General features: G+C 47.2%; 1 protein-coding gene across 2 annotated transcripts in view; it reads right to left on the bottom strand.

Moving 5' to 3' along the window:
• The window catches only part of TESC (tescalcin), a 414,921-nt gene extending 402,331 nt beyond the window's left edge, over window positions 1-12,590 (bottom strand). The window contains exon 1 of one of the 2 annotated variants that reach the window (XM_069619210.1): window positions 12,363-12,590. In XM_069619210.1, coding sequence (XP_069475311.1) covers window positions 12,363-12,420 — 58 coding nt within the window. In that variant the 5' untranslated portion in view covers window positions 12,421-12,590. The remainder of the gene's footprint in view (window positions 1-12,362) is intronic. The other variant, XM_069619211.1, reaches the window with a different exon arrangement.
• Between the last annotated feature and the right edge of the window lie 1,916 nt (window positions 12,591-14,506).

Below are 14,506 nucleotides of genomic sequence, written 5' to 3'. Positions count from 1 at the left end.
ACGCCTGATTACAGGTAATTGTGTGAGCTTCTGCAGTGTGTGAGGGCTCCACAGGAAAATACTTGTGGAAGCAGAGAAGTCTAAAAAGGTAGGCAAACGGTTTGGTTTGAGTTTGCTCACATCCAATCTAATTGGTCGAAGGAGAAAAGGGCGAATTTCTTTTTTTTGACAGGTCGATTTTGCTGCATATATATGCTAGGGAGAACACCGGCAGCCTCGCTTAACTTCCCTGCAATAATTATTACTCTAATCCCACCCCTACATATATATGTGGTGAAAAGAACAGAGAAATGGAACTTGGAAATGCAGCGTGAAGGAAAGGTTTGCAAGCCATTTGGAAATAGCTGAACACAATAACAGCAGCAAGAAGGAAAAACAAACGGTGAGCTTTGGGGATAATTATACTTTCAGGATTGGGGAAAACGTATGGGTAAGCATTCATTTCATAACAATATTTTGAGCATGGTGATGAATTAAGCAATAACACTGCACACAAAGGGCATTACCAGGTGATCATGACCCTGGGCTCAAGTTAAAGACCCGAGTGAAGCCCGGGCAGTTAATGAAGGTCAGGTGACGCTACCAGGTGGTAATGGCCTGAGGAGGGAGGAAGTATTGCTATTAGAACATTTCACTCAATGAAGGTAGAATCCTCTGTTCAAAACTAGGAGAAACACATGAGAAGCTTTGAAATATTGGGACAAAAGCTTTACACCAGCCATTACTGCCCTCTGCTAGTGCATGGACTGCATTGGAACTTCCAATATTCCAATGTCCTGATTACCTATGTTACATTAAAAAGCCTTTATGCTGCACCCGTCGCCCTCCGCCCGGGGTGAACGAGGCCATCCATCGGTTTTAGTTTTTTGGGCCCTGTTCTGCGCCTTTGCTAAACAACTCTACCAACTGACACTGGCATGCGGCCTCAATTGACTAAGTCTCGGGAGAAGATCTTTCAGTGTGGCTGGATAGGTGTGGGTATGTGGGAATTCTCAGCCACAACTTTAGCTTCAGAGAATACAAGGCTGTGTGCGTTTGCTCTTCCTGGGACCCGCACAGTAGGTTATCCCAAGGATACAGTTCAGTGCAGCTGCTCAAGGGAAGCACATCTGGAACATCCAGTCTGTGAAAGCCTAGAACTAGCATCTTGACTTGGAAGAGGTGTCAAGCTTGGGTGAGGTGGTGGGACCTGGAAGCCTGTGGCCTGTTCAGGCTAAGGTGGGGGGGAAAGGAAATTGGAACGAGGAAAGGGGGTAATGGAGAGAACAGTAAAACTGGAAGGGGCGATGATGGATGCCGATTAAGGAAGGAGGAGGGCAAGATTCGGAGAGGGGTAATGCGCATGGGATTGATGAAAGAGAGTGCAGGGATATGAATATAGAGATGAGAGGGGGGGAGACAGAGCGATAATATGAGTTGGGAGAGGAGAGGCGGAATGAGGATCAAAAGGAATTATGAAGTTTGAGATTAGCCAACAAACGTGTGAAAAAAATAGAGACGATAGAGATATCATACTGGGACAGCTAATTACACATGTATCAGTGAAACAACTTTAGTTAAGACAGAGTAATGATGGCCTGTTTCATCACAACAAAACCCATGATATTTGGCGGTTGTCTAAAGTGACCATAATCTTAACTAGGAGTCCCCATTGTAGATGCCACACGTGATGTGATTTTTTTTAAATGTCATTGTTGATCTCATTTATGTGCTCATGCTCTGAACAATGGGGGAAATGGGATAAGTTTAAATGATCATCATATCCCAGAGCAGCTGAATATAAGGGATTTTGTTGCAATCTTAACGCTGTCATATCTAAAGTGTTTTCACTATTAAGGCTTTTCTTATACTACATCTTCTCCAGGCCCACTGACATTTTCCAAAATAAATGTCTGGCACATGCACCTCCAAACTGTTAATTTTGAGGCAAATTCAACAAATGGATATAAAGTTACTGCCCCATTCCTTTTGTCATAGAAAAAAGGTTCTTCCATCGCACACAGAGAAAACCGATGGACTGATTTCCATCAGTAAGAAAAGATTTGTGCTCAAAGTGTTGCAGAAATTCCTTTTTTGGTTAGATAAATCCATTTAGTAGTTTTAAAACATTTTGACAGAGAATGGGGAGCTCCCATTCTGAACAAATCATGTATATCCATCCCATAATGCATTGCATACTTTGGGCCTGATTCATGGAATTATCTGCATGGAAAATAGGGTATTTGCACGCGCAACTGCGCACAAATCCGCCTTCGTCAATTCATGGAATCGCATGCGCTGTACTTTTCCTGAACTTGCGTTGAGTTTGCACTGGTTCAGCACGTCTCTGCGAGCCGTCGAGGGCCTTGTGCGAGACTCCGCGCAGAGCATGGGCATGGCTTGCACAGGGGGCTGGGAAAGGGCTGAACACCGAAAATGTGGAAGAACATGAGAAAAAGTGGCCATACCGAGGGATGGCCTGCAGGCAGTCCCTCGCATGCCCACTATTTCATGGCACGAGACGTATTCAAGGATTTGATCGCGCAACCTCTCGGCCAGGAAATGGTCACGCAAGTCCTCCAGCCGATCCACCACCCGAAGGCAGGCGTAAGTACACTTGCGTGTGGGATATGCAGCACGGAGGTGGGGTTGCATATTGGATTTCGGGGTGTGTGTACTCAACCGGGGTTCCAATGTGGTATACAGTGTTAATAACGAAAAAAAATAATGACAAGCCTTTTCAGTGACACCTAGATAACTAAATAATGTCTCTTTTTTGTAAAAGTATATATGGGGGCGGAGTAAGGGATTAAAAGGGGTGAGGGTAGTTTGGGGGTAAAAAGGATGTAGAAACAACGGGCTTGGGGTCCCCCCAAATTAAAAATTAAAAATAAAACAAATCTAAATTATTTCTTTATTTAGGTGTCACTGAAAAAGTCATTATTTTTGTTGTCGTTATAAACACATGTAACCTTCGGATGTAGCTTAGGGGTGTGCGTAAGCAGTGTAGAGGGGTGCAGGAATGGCTTACGGGGGTTTGCACTCATATTTTCAGAGTTTATACAGAGTTACAATTTTCCATACGCAGGTGTCGGGGTGCCAGGAACAGTTACGTGGGACCCTGCGCAGGGTCCCCGAGATGCAGGTCTGCTTGTGGGGGACCCCACAAACTGTTTGAAGGGTGTGTGTATTCACACCCAGGAGAGCGTGCAAAGGTAGCTGTTCAGGCAGTTTTTGCTTTGCGTGTGGGCGTGTCTGGGGCTTTCCATCTGCGACCTGTGAATATGGTTACTTTGCGCAAACAATTCTATGAATACGCGGAGCATGCATTTTTCTTTTGCGCGCAGGCTCATGCAGTTCCCTTCACAGTGCGCGGCCCTTGCTGGATTTCTGCACACATTTGCATGAATCAGAATCTGAGTCTTTTCAGAAATGAAAAGGCACCATTTTTCTTTTTGCTCGATGCAAACAATTAACACAGTAATCCTGCAGGAACATGAAAAAGAAGAGTGTTCAAAATGATATTTGGAGGAGGGAAAGGCATGTTTTCTCATGAGTGTAGGGGTGGGGTGGGTAAAGGAGGACCAAATGCTTAGTTGGGCACCATGGAGAGGGTGTTTGAGTCAGGTCGTTTTCCCCTACCGCCGGAATCTGGCAGGAAAGTTGCAAGTCAGGATCGGGAAAAAAAGTGCATCATGGCAAAGAGCAGAGGAACGAGGATAATAGGAGAGGGCCAGGTGGGATTTAGACAGTGGAGGAAGCCGAAAATACCTGAAAAGGAAGAGGGGTGTGAGGCCGTGAGTATGGGGAAGACTTTTGAATTTTTGAGCATAGCCACCTTACCGTGGTAATCTGACACACTACATATCCCTGTGACTGATTCTCACAGAAATATAAGGTGTGGCCACAGTGACTGCGCTCATGTTTCAACAGGATATTTCTGGGGGAAAATATTGCAGGAATGAAACAAGGGGAAAAAGAGGGAATTGGCCAGTAGCCCATAGGCCTTTAATCTAATTGTTGCAACGGGGACAGTGGCCACGGTCGAAGACCCTGGCCAATGGCACCTGGTTATTTACTAGTGAGGGAGGTATGGGTCACAGCAAAAGGCCATGGCCAGTGGGCTACAGTCTTTTAGCTTGGTTGTTGCAATTTGGACAGTGTAAGAAGGCCATGGCTGGTGGGAACAGGTTATATACTAGTGAGGGTAGATATGGGCCATGGCTGTAGGTCATGGCCACTAGCCATGATCACTTTCTTTTATTCTAATTTTTGCGACATGGACAGAGGCCGCAGTCAAAGCCATGGTCAGTGAGAACTGGTTATTTAGTATTGAGGGGAATATAGGCCATGAACGTAGGCCAATGCCAGTGAGCCCTGTTCTTTTAGCTTAATAGTTGCAACATAGCCAGTGGCAATATCAAAAAGGCCTTGGCCTGTGGGTCCTGGTTAGTTACTAGTGAGGGGGATATGGGCTGCGGTGATGGACAGTAACCATGGTCTTTCATTCAAATTGGTACAGGGTGAACCGTGGTCATGCCCAAAGGCCATGACTGGTGGGCCCTGGAAAAGATATAGCATAAGAAAACCCATGAAATTCAGTGAAAAACCTTAGTTAAGGTAGACCGAATTGATTATGACAAAAACCATGAAATCCGCTGGGTGTGGGAAGTGATGAAGATTTTAACTCAGAATCCCCCCTTGCTCAGCCCGTGAGCACATACGTGAGATCGCAGGGACCAACAGTGAGATCAAACATTACATCAAGGGAGACATTTAAGGGTGACTCACTCACCCAACATCATGGGTTTGATAACTCTCTCTTAACTAATGTTTTTTCACTGAATATATATAGCTTTAACTGGGATATGAAATTGAAGTGGGCTCTGGAAATGAGGGTGGCAAAAGTGTGTTGGGCATGGCCTAAAGGATGGGCATAGTGTTGCTTGCCCCAAACAATACACCACAAGGCCCTGCAAACGTATGTTGGGGCACTCAGCATTGTCACAGGTAGTCTAATTTCCATTCTGCAAACAAAGCTCCCTCTGGTTCAGTTTCCAAACAATTTGCTGTCTATAAATAAATCTGTTTCTCACTCAGTATTTAAGCAATTCTGTCAGTCAGTGTTCATTTCGGGTTTCAGCTCGCCTGCTGGTGGCCTGTACCATGGTAATCTGCAGCTATTAACCCCCTGCCTCTGCTTCTTTAAGATGTTGCCACAGTATGAAGCAGCAAGGAAGGGCTAATACTATGCACATATTCCCCAGGGTGGGCACCAGTCTTGGCAAAATAAGGAACGTGTCACTTTAAATGTGATTCAGAGCTATTTAAAAGGTTTACTCATCACTGACATGTATTACCTGCTTTCAGCTCTTTGGTGTGGGGCAGGGAATATGCTTGGGGCATAATGAAGTTCAAGGTGGGCCTCATATTATGCACCCTCTATGGTAAACCCAGGGAAATCACCCATTGGAGTTTGCATTAGGAAACCTCTTTATTATGATCTATGCACCACACAGTAACCCCAATAGGGGTATTTAGTTGGGCCCCATACATAATTTTGAAATGGGCCACGACAGAGCCCACGGGAATGTTCAGCTGGCCCTGAAATCACCCTTGAGAAAGGGGAGGAAGACAAACAGAACCAATGAAGGATACTTGCTGTTTTGCATAAAATCAAAGAGCATTTTGGGACCATAACAATGAATACACATTTGTATATATCACATATCTCTGAGAGTGATTTCAGCCTGTAACCATTCTGAGAACACAATGCACACTGGCCTCTCTGCTTATTTTATTTATCATAATACCATAACAGTAAAATGATTGCACTCCATGAGTCATACATGCTCATTTAGACAGCTTCAGTGCACAACATCCTTTAGGATGGGGAAGCGCCTGCGTGGGTCCGCCCACGCTTTCGATAATTTAGAAGAAGAAGAAGAAGACAGCTTCAGTCTTCAGGAGTCAGGGGTTGGCTGTGCAGCATTAGTGGCAGATGGCTTCCCTGCACATATTGATCTGTCCTAAGTGCAAGTCACGCTCTGTGCTCTCCAGCACTTGACATATGTGTGCTCACTTAAAATCGTGCCAGGGTGCTTACTTGTGGGGGGTTGATGAAGTCATGCCCACTTAAAGCCTTGTGTTTGTGTGTATATGTGTATATGTTATAGTGTGGCGGTCGCCACACTGTAGTTAAGATTCACAGCTAGTTCCATAGGAAACCCGAAAATTGAATTTCTAATAACTTTTGACTTGCACGACAGATTAGGCTGATATTTTACAAACAAAACGTCATGGCCACAATCCCCTGAAGACTGGACATTTTGGGAAATATTTGTTAAACAATGAAAAAGTTATTGAGAAAGCAAGAAAAACACTGTTTTCGGTCTACTCACATCCATTTTGCCATAGAGAAAAAGTCAAAAAGTGTATGCAGTGCAGGGCTAAACTGGGCGGACAGAATTGGACCAAATAAGAAACAACTCGGGCACAAAACGATGGCTCAATTTCTAAGAGGGGTCTGCGGTTATTCTGTCAAGTAGTTTTTAAACTATTTGATGTCAGGTGGGCGGGGGGCTTTACCCAAAATGTTAGCTATATCTCCCATGGTGCATTGCAGCAGAGAAGCTTGTCAGAAATGAAAAAGCTGCCATATTTTTTGATCAATGCGAGAGATAACCATAGTTATTTCAGGGCTAGCTGAAAACAAAAAGTGGAAAAAAGCTATTTGGAGGAGGAAGAGTTTGGGATTTTGCACGTGTTTTTGAGATAACCGCGGTTATTTATGAGTGTTTTCGGGTAAGCACAGGCATCATTGGTGCATTGCTATTATCGAGGGAATACAAACCGAGGGCATGGGAAAATAGTTTTTTTAGAAGAGGGTTAAAAGTAAGATTCGTTTTTAAAAGTTCATTTTACAGCGAAAGTGAGATGGGGGTGAAGGGTGTGGCCGAAGGCAATGGCTGGGGGGTGGGGGGCTTATTTTCACAGCTCCTGATGCACTAGCATCCCGGTGCAAAGCGAGTTGCAAAACACCTGGATTTCGAAAGGATGGTATCACCAAATAATTTTGCTGCAAAAAATGCTGAACACAAAAAATGTTGAATTTCTCAGTGCACATAACCACGTAATTATATGTAGGGGGGAGGGTTGGGGTAATAATAAATATAAGGGCAGTATGGGGGGCTCTGGGCAGTCCCCCCTCATATAATTGCAGTGGCATGTGTGGGTAAACATTTTTGTATTTGGCATTTTTTTCAATAGTAATCAGACAGATCTGAAAGGATCGCATAGGACCATATACATATACAAACATATATATATATATATGAGGAATAGCGCGTTGATGAGACTGAAAAGTGAATATTGACAAGCGATTGGAAAAACAGAAATAATTGATAAATGGAAAAAGATGGGAGCGAAAAGGAGAGAGAGGAGGACAATGAGCGAGGGGCAGAGCGAGAGAGTGTAAGAAAATGCGATACAACGAAAGAAAACGGGAGAGAGAAGAAAGCAAAAACTGCAGCAAGACAGATGGGAAGAGAGCATGAGCTAGGCTGATAGATGGGGCGACAACACAAGTGTATTGCTGCTTTATTTTGGTAAATGTTCAGACAGGTGAGTGGGAGGATCGAGCAAGCGCTATAAATAGTGATTAGGGTAAGGAGAGGAAAGCACTGGGAGACTGTGAATCCTGCAAAAGGGGTGGGCTTTTAAAACCCAACCAAAGCAGGTGGGAGGAGGGAGATGACACGTGTTAGATACTGTCCTTGGTGCTGAATCCAAGACATCCATGCCACTCAACAGCAGCGTTGCTAGATCTAGAAAAGATCCGGGTCTATGCTAATGTCTGGACTGGTGAGACTCGGGCTAGCAAGCCTTTTGGTTGTAGCCTCTGAGCTTCTATCCGGGGCAACAACTAAAATACCTGGAGCTATGGCCCCATCAGTGCCACCCGCCCCACCCCCAGCAACTCCTCTGCCAATCAAACCTATCCAGGGACTGAGTATCTCTCTGTACCCTCTCCCACAGAGCATGGCCCACTGACAGAACGGGTCTCTCTCCTAATCACAAAATGGACCCATTCCCATAGCACAGGACCTCTATCCTAGAAAGGGACTATTTCCTGTCCATAGGACAAGACCTTCTCCCACCCACATAATCGGACATTCAATTACACCCTCTCTGACACAACAACGCACTTTCCCACAAGACTGGCCTCCAGCCATGCCCCAGGCAAAGCCGAGCCACCTGAAGTGGCCATTGGGTCTGGCCACTGGGTCTGCTACAACTCTGCCCCAATTGAATATGCCTGCCAACTCACCTGAAGTGGCCACAGGGCCTCACTGCAGCCAGTTTATCCACACAGTGGGTTCATGAGCCAGTGGTCACTTTGAATCCCAAGCTACCTGTAAAGTAGGCAAGTTGCCCAGGCCCTAGCCTTCACCCATCCAGCGGACACCCTCTACAACATGATGGGTCCAAGGTCCACCACAAGCCAAACTATCTTGGTCGCCCACCTGAAGGCGTGGGCCAGGTCTGAGAGCCAGCCTCATGAAAATACTGCCTTCTTTGCAGCTTTGTGGCCACACAATTAGACGTGTCTTAATAATTGCTCTTCCTGTGGGGTCCAATGTAACCATGTATTGCTAACTTTGTGCTAAACCTTGTGAAACCCTGGCTTAGTGTCACCTTCCCAAGGACACACCTGTGGATGTATCCAAGAGACCCCTACAGGGACCAGCTCCGAGGCCAATCAGAGCACAGCTCTGTAAGAGGTGGAAATCCAACGATGCTTCAGATGTCGCCTAGGTTACCTCCAACGATGCTTCAGATGTCGCCTAGGTTACCTCCAACGATGCTTTAGATGTCGCCTAGGTTACCTCCAACGATGCTTCAGATGTCGCCTAGGTTACCTCCAACGATGCTTCAGATGTCGCCTAGGTTACCTCCAACGATGCTTTAGATGTCGCCTAGGTTACCTCCAACGATGCTTCAGATGTCGCCTAGGTTACCTCCAATGATGCTTCAGATGTCGTCTAGGTTACCTCCAACGATGTTTTAGATGTCGCCTAGGTTACCTCCAATGATGCTTCAGTTGTCGTCTAGGTTACCTCCAACGATGCTTCAGATGTCGCCTAGGTTACCTCCAACGATGCTTTAGATGTCGCCTAGGTTACCTCCAACGATGCTTCAGATGTCGTCTAGGTTACCTCCAACGATGCTTCAGATGTCGTCTAGGTTACTTCCAACAATGCTTCAGATGTCGCCTAGATTACTTAGCAGTAATTTTCATTACTCCAAGTCCTTCTCTTCTTGGTCATAGACCTTGAATCCTTTGCACCACGCCCAATGAGAAGCATGGCTTGGGTAGGACAGAACTAGGAGATGGGAAGCCACTCCTTTATACCTGGAAGGGGTGTGGCTGCAATGTGTAAAACATAGAAGAAGGACTAACTCTGAACTGGAACGCTTCTGGGTTTAAACGGGTGGCAATAGGAGCCAGTGTCTGGAGAGGACTCCCTCATTGAGTAAGAACTGTGACGGACGAGGGGGTTGAGCTAAATTCTGTTAGGGTTCGGGGGAAGTCCCCATAACCGGCCAGTCCATCGTAGTCCCTTTTTAGTAGTACACGGATCAGGAAAAAAGAACACTGTATCTGGTAACAAACCTGTACACCACATACAGAGCAGGAGTTCTAATGCGTCAAACTATTATTATTTGTACGTGTTTGTGTAGTGTTTAAAGGTTACAATGTACTAACTAGTCCACACTTGAATAACAAGAAGAACAGGAGTGACGTCCTGCATTGGGATGACACCGCGTGAAACTTCCTTCCTTCCCCAAACACTCGTGTACTTACACTTTCCCCGTTCGAGGCCAGGAATGCACGTGAAACAATGCCCTGGGCAGCAGCACTGGCCGAAATGCTTCCTCCGCGAGCTGCGGGGTCCGAGGGGGTATTGCAGGGTCAGCGCTAGGCCAGCGGGGCTCAGGCAGGGCCACTTCTAGTATCTAAGGTCCGCGCAGAAGTGACACCACTGCGACAACAGGCGTCGGTGGCGTGTGCCGCAACTTTTCCCGGGTGATCTAAAGGACAGCGCTCGCGCCAAAACAATCGCATTTGGCTGTTTACTATTCTCGAGCACAGGGGCAGCACCACTACCATTTAATTAAACACCAACCCAGCGGTACAACTGAGAATGTGGAGCTCATGCAACGCGCTCGGCCAAATAAAACCCCCTCTTCTGTGATCTGAGTTTTCTGGTGACAAGCAGCACAGCAGCACCACTATTTAACTACAAAAAAAAGGAATAGATGTGCCAGTATGGACCCGCCTGTGAATGTGAACCTGTGGCAATGTGGGTCCCTGATGCGGCACTGCAGTCCATCGTTCATGTTTACTGATGACAAGGAGCGCGACATTTTACCACACCTGAAATCCAGTCAAACAATTGGACAGCGTGGACCAATCAGCAAATATGAAGCCGGGGTTATGCAAGTGTGCAAAACATGTTTCAATAAATAAAACACCTGACTAGCCCTGCATTCTGGGGTCCGCGGTTACTGGTGACAAACAGCACAGCAGCAGCAGCACCTTTTAACTCCGGAGGAATGATTGCGCCAGTATGGACCAACTTGCGACTATGACGTTGTGGCAAGGTGATTAGCTTAATGAAACCCCCCGTATTATATACAGTATTGTTCATGGTTACTGATGACAAGCAGGACCACAGCACCAACACTTAACACCAGCCAAACACCTAGTGGAATACTTTTCCGAGATAGTTCTAATATGTGCCCAAGAAACCGGAGAAACGTGTTTATCCCAAAGCCCCCTGGTTTCCCACGGTCTGTGGGAACTTTTGACTACCCCCCTCGTGTGTCATCCGCGCCCGCCCACCGCGCCTGTGCGTGTGAAGCAAAGGCATTCCCTGGGCTGTGGTTACTTCTGCGGAGTGGGCGGAAGCCTCGCAACTTAAGTAGGGGTTCACGCACCGTGAACCCGCTGCACTAATCGCTACAGAGCTGCGGCAGCCAAGCTACCTTGGCGTATGACTCAATTTCCAGGGTGGCGAGTACTGCAGCGAAAGGTGGCCTAGTGAGAAGTCCACACCCTGATCACACATGACCCCAGGAACCCAGAACAATAGACACTCGCGCCTCTATCTCCCCGGCGTTGCCGCGCATGCTAGATGCCAATATTTACTGCACTGGGCAGGGCAACGGGATGCACGGGACTCCGGAACGCGGCTGGTAACAGCTCGTAGCCCTTAACACACGTGCAGCAGTACTCGCGGTCAGGTAGCAATCAGAAGCCGTGAACCTTTGCACAGGCTGCCCGTAGTGACCGCAGGCTGAAATGCTGAGCTGTCTGTAGGGGTTAGTGGGGTGTGCGAGGATGTTGCTAGGTCCAAAGCAACGCTGGTGCCTTAAGGACACAGTCTCTGTAAACTCAGTTTGCCACCAGGAGCAGGTGATACCTTCTCCCCACTGTGCAGTTCACTGGCCGGCAGCTCCCCCCCCCCCCCGTTCCTCCCACGCACTCCTCCCCGAGAAGATGTGGTCTACCTGCTGAATGGAAAGATGTGGAACCCAGAAGGCTGAGTTCTAATTCCAGAAGCCCCCTCCCATGTCCTTATTTTCCTGAGCCCCCAGGACTGCTCAGTCTCCGGATTCCCGAGTGAATGTTCCTGCTGGCTTCAGAAGAATGTAGATGTTGTACGCTTCTTAGGTAGCTCGTTTATGATCCAGTCGCAGCTTCCTCCTCACTTGACCAAGCGGTGTGATCCTGTGCATGTTGGATCAACCTAAGCCTCGGTACCCTATTCTGACAAAAGTGTAAGTGTCTAATAATAACGGGTTGGTTTGGGGCAGTGGTATTCAAACTTTGTCATGCCACTCTTTGAGTATAAATAGCCCCCCCCCAAGATGCCATATCTGATAATATTGTCTGTTGAAAGCAGTCACTGTAGTACCTTATTGAAGAGCCTCGCCCTCCTAATCCCCTCCCCTACCACCCCACCCCCACAGCCCGTCAACCCCACCATTTGACGACCACTGGTTTAGGGTCAGACTAGCCCTCCAATACTTCCATTGTCTACACAATTCGTGCCTTTTAGGTTACATCGTGATAACAGCTCTTATCACAGTGCTTAGAAGCTACAGGAATCCAGCACAAGCACCATATAAAAACCTAATATTATCATATTTTGGAAAAGCTAACTACAGTTCAGTACCATGTATAATTGTCGTTCAAACGGTTGGCAAGCGCCTCCAGACATATATACACCCTCCATATGAATCCCATTAAAAATGCGCTTCTACTCCCCCCACCCCCTGCGAAAAGTAGTTTTGAGAAGTGTGCAGATACTTACATCCTGTCTTGTGCACCAGTTCTTCGATCTCCAGGGGCAGGGTGTGTGAGGCCCCCATGGCAGCCGCGTACAGTCCCCCGGGGGTGGGAGCCCAGGTGGGCAGTGAGGTGGCAGAACTGGTGTGGGGGGGGGGGTTGTGGGCGGGGGTTGGTGGCAGCCCGAGGATGTCAGCCTGCACACAGCCCAGGAGCGCTCGCCCTGCCCTGTTTGCCCGCACCACGGCTCTCTCTCAGCAGCTCAGGACTCCAGGAAGCCCCGGCTCTAATTATAAGAGATGCACCGAAAGCCGCTGTCTCCAGGGTCCCAGAGCCGGTCGTGTTGGAACTTGTCCACACAAGTCGGATTTTCTGCGTGTCTGACTTCGAGCTCACGGGCAAACATTATCATTATCGCATTACTTATTCATGGTTATGTATCATTTCAACGAATGCATATAACAATTCTATCCTTCCCCCGAACCCTAAACAACTCCACCCGCCCCCAGCTAGCCCTACATCACATTTCCCCTTGACCCCCCCCCCCCCCGAGGTCCTGACATTCCTCATAGCGCGCCCCAACCTCCCGGCCCACTTGCACACTCTGCAGCCTACCAGTCTTTCTCGCCAGACCGCTTTCATCCCTGGGCCTCCGTGCGCTCCTGCTCACAAGAAACGTACGCACTACCGACGCTTTACCTGCTAGTGCCTCAAACAACACTTCAAGCGCTACCGCACTCCTAAATCACCTCCTTGAATGACACAGTGGCTGCCTGGGATTTTTTTTAAATTGGTGGGGCAAAAATATTTGCCACAAATATGCAAGGGCGACCGAGCGAAGCTAGGGAGCCTGAACCATGCAACAGGGGATCGGGAATCGGGTGTGGGCCCCCCCCCCCCGCCTAGAACACTTTTTTGAATAATGGGTTCGAATGATACATTATACAGAACACTGTTTGTGAAAAATGAGGTAGAAGTCCAGATAGCTTGCAATCTGTTTTGCAGGGTAACTCATGAAAATATCCAATAGATGCAAGTCGCAAACAGTGCACTGAGGCATTTCTCAATGCATTTTCAGGATGCCTTTCCCAGCAACATGTGCCAGTATACATTTTTCTAATGCTCTCTGTGCCCCTACATTTCAATGCTGGCTGCACCAATATATATGCCAGTATTCCCATCTAAGAATATTTAGTCGCACAATGCCGGTAATGATACTCTTAGAAAGCATGCCCATGATGCTATCGAGACACCGAATAACACCTATCATGTTTGCTTCATCACAGATGACCAGTAAAAAATGCCAAGCAACAGTAAGAAAGGGCTAGCCTGTACGAAAATGTCAGTCTAGCCATGTTATAACAGTTATCATGCTTTTTTAACCATAGATGCCCAGTAAATAAATGTTATACCACAGTAAGAAAAGGCTATGCCATAGTAAGAAATGGCTGGACTGGCTGCACTAAAATATTAGTATAGCCACGTAATATCAGTTATTATGCTTGCTTTTTCATAGATGGCCAGTACAAAAATGACTCACACCTTTCACCGCCCTGCAGGCTCACCCTGTCAAAATCAGTGCCCTAGCAAAGCAAACATAAGCTCTGTGATTCAGATACAGCTTCATTACTCTCCCATGTCCACCCATGGCCTCTCCTCTCAACACTTTACCCTCATTTTTGCTGTTGTTGTGAATCCAACACTCGCACAATGCAAGAGTCAAGGGTCTCCTACATTAGGGAGACTTTCCTCCTGAGAGTGCAGCCTGTGGATTGCTACTACACCACTAGGCCAGGGGCTCATGTGAAAAGACAGGAAGACGCACAAAGAAGCTCTAAGGAAAACAAAAAGCGTGGTTACGTATATGTGCAGGCTATGTCTCAAGTCCCCTTTCACATCCCAGAGAACCCGTGTCCTACCTCTATATCATGCGTAGAGAACAATGATCCTATGCAAATAGTATTCTTCTACCATAAATGAGGAAGTCCATAGATCAGGAAACCCACCCAACGCCAGGGGACAGCGGATGCAAAGTCCAGGGAGCTAACCCAAACAGCACGAGGATGCAACTACATCCACCAGGTCCAAGACACGCAGGTACCTACTTCTGAATGGCACGAGGGCACAACTACAGAGAGCAAAGAGAGTCTAAAGATGCACAGTTCCAGT

Source organism: Ambystoma mexicanum, chromosome 10, assembly GCF_040938575.1.
Source record: "Ambystoma mexicanum isolate Mex_15411 chromosome 10, UKY_AmexF1_1, whole genome shotgun sequence".
Lineage (NCBI taxonomy): Eukaryota > Metazoa > Chordata > Amphibia > Caudata > Ambystomatidae > Ambystoma > Ambystoma mexicanum.
The sequence above is the reverse complement of the archived record's forward strand: the minus strand, read 5'-3'. Positions and strand labels throughout refer to the sequence as shown.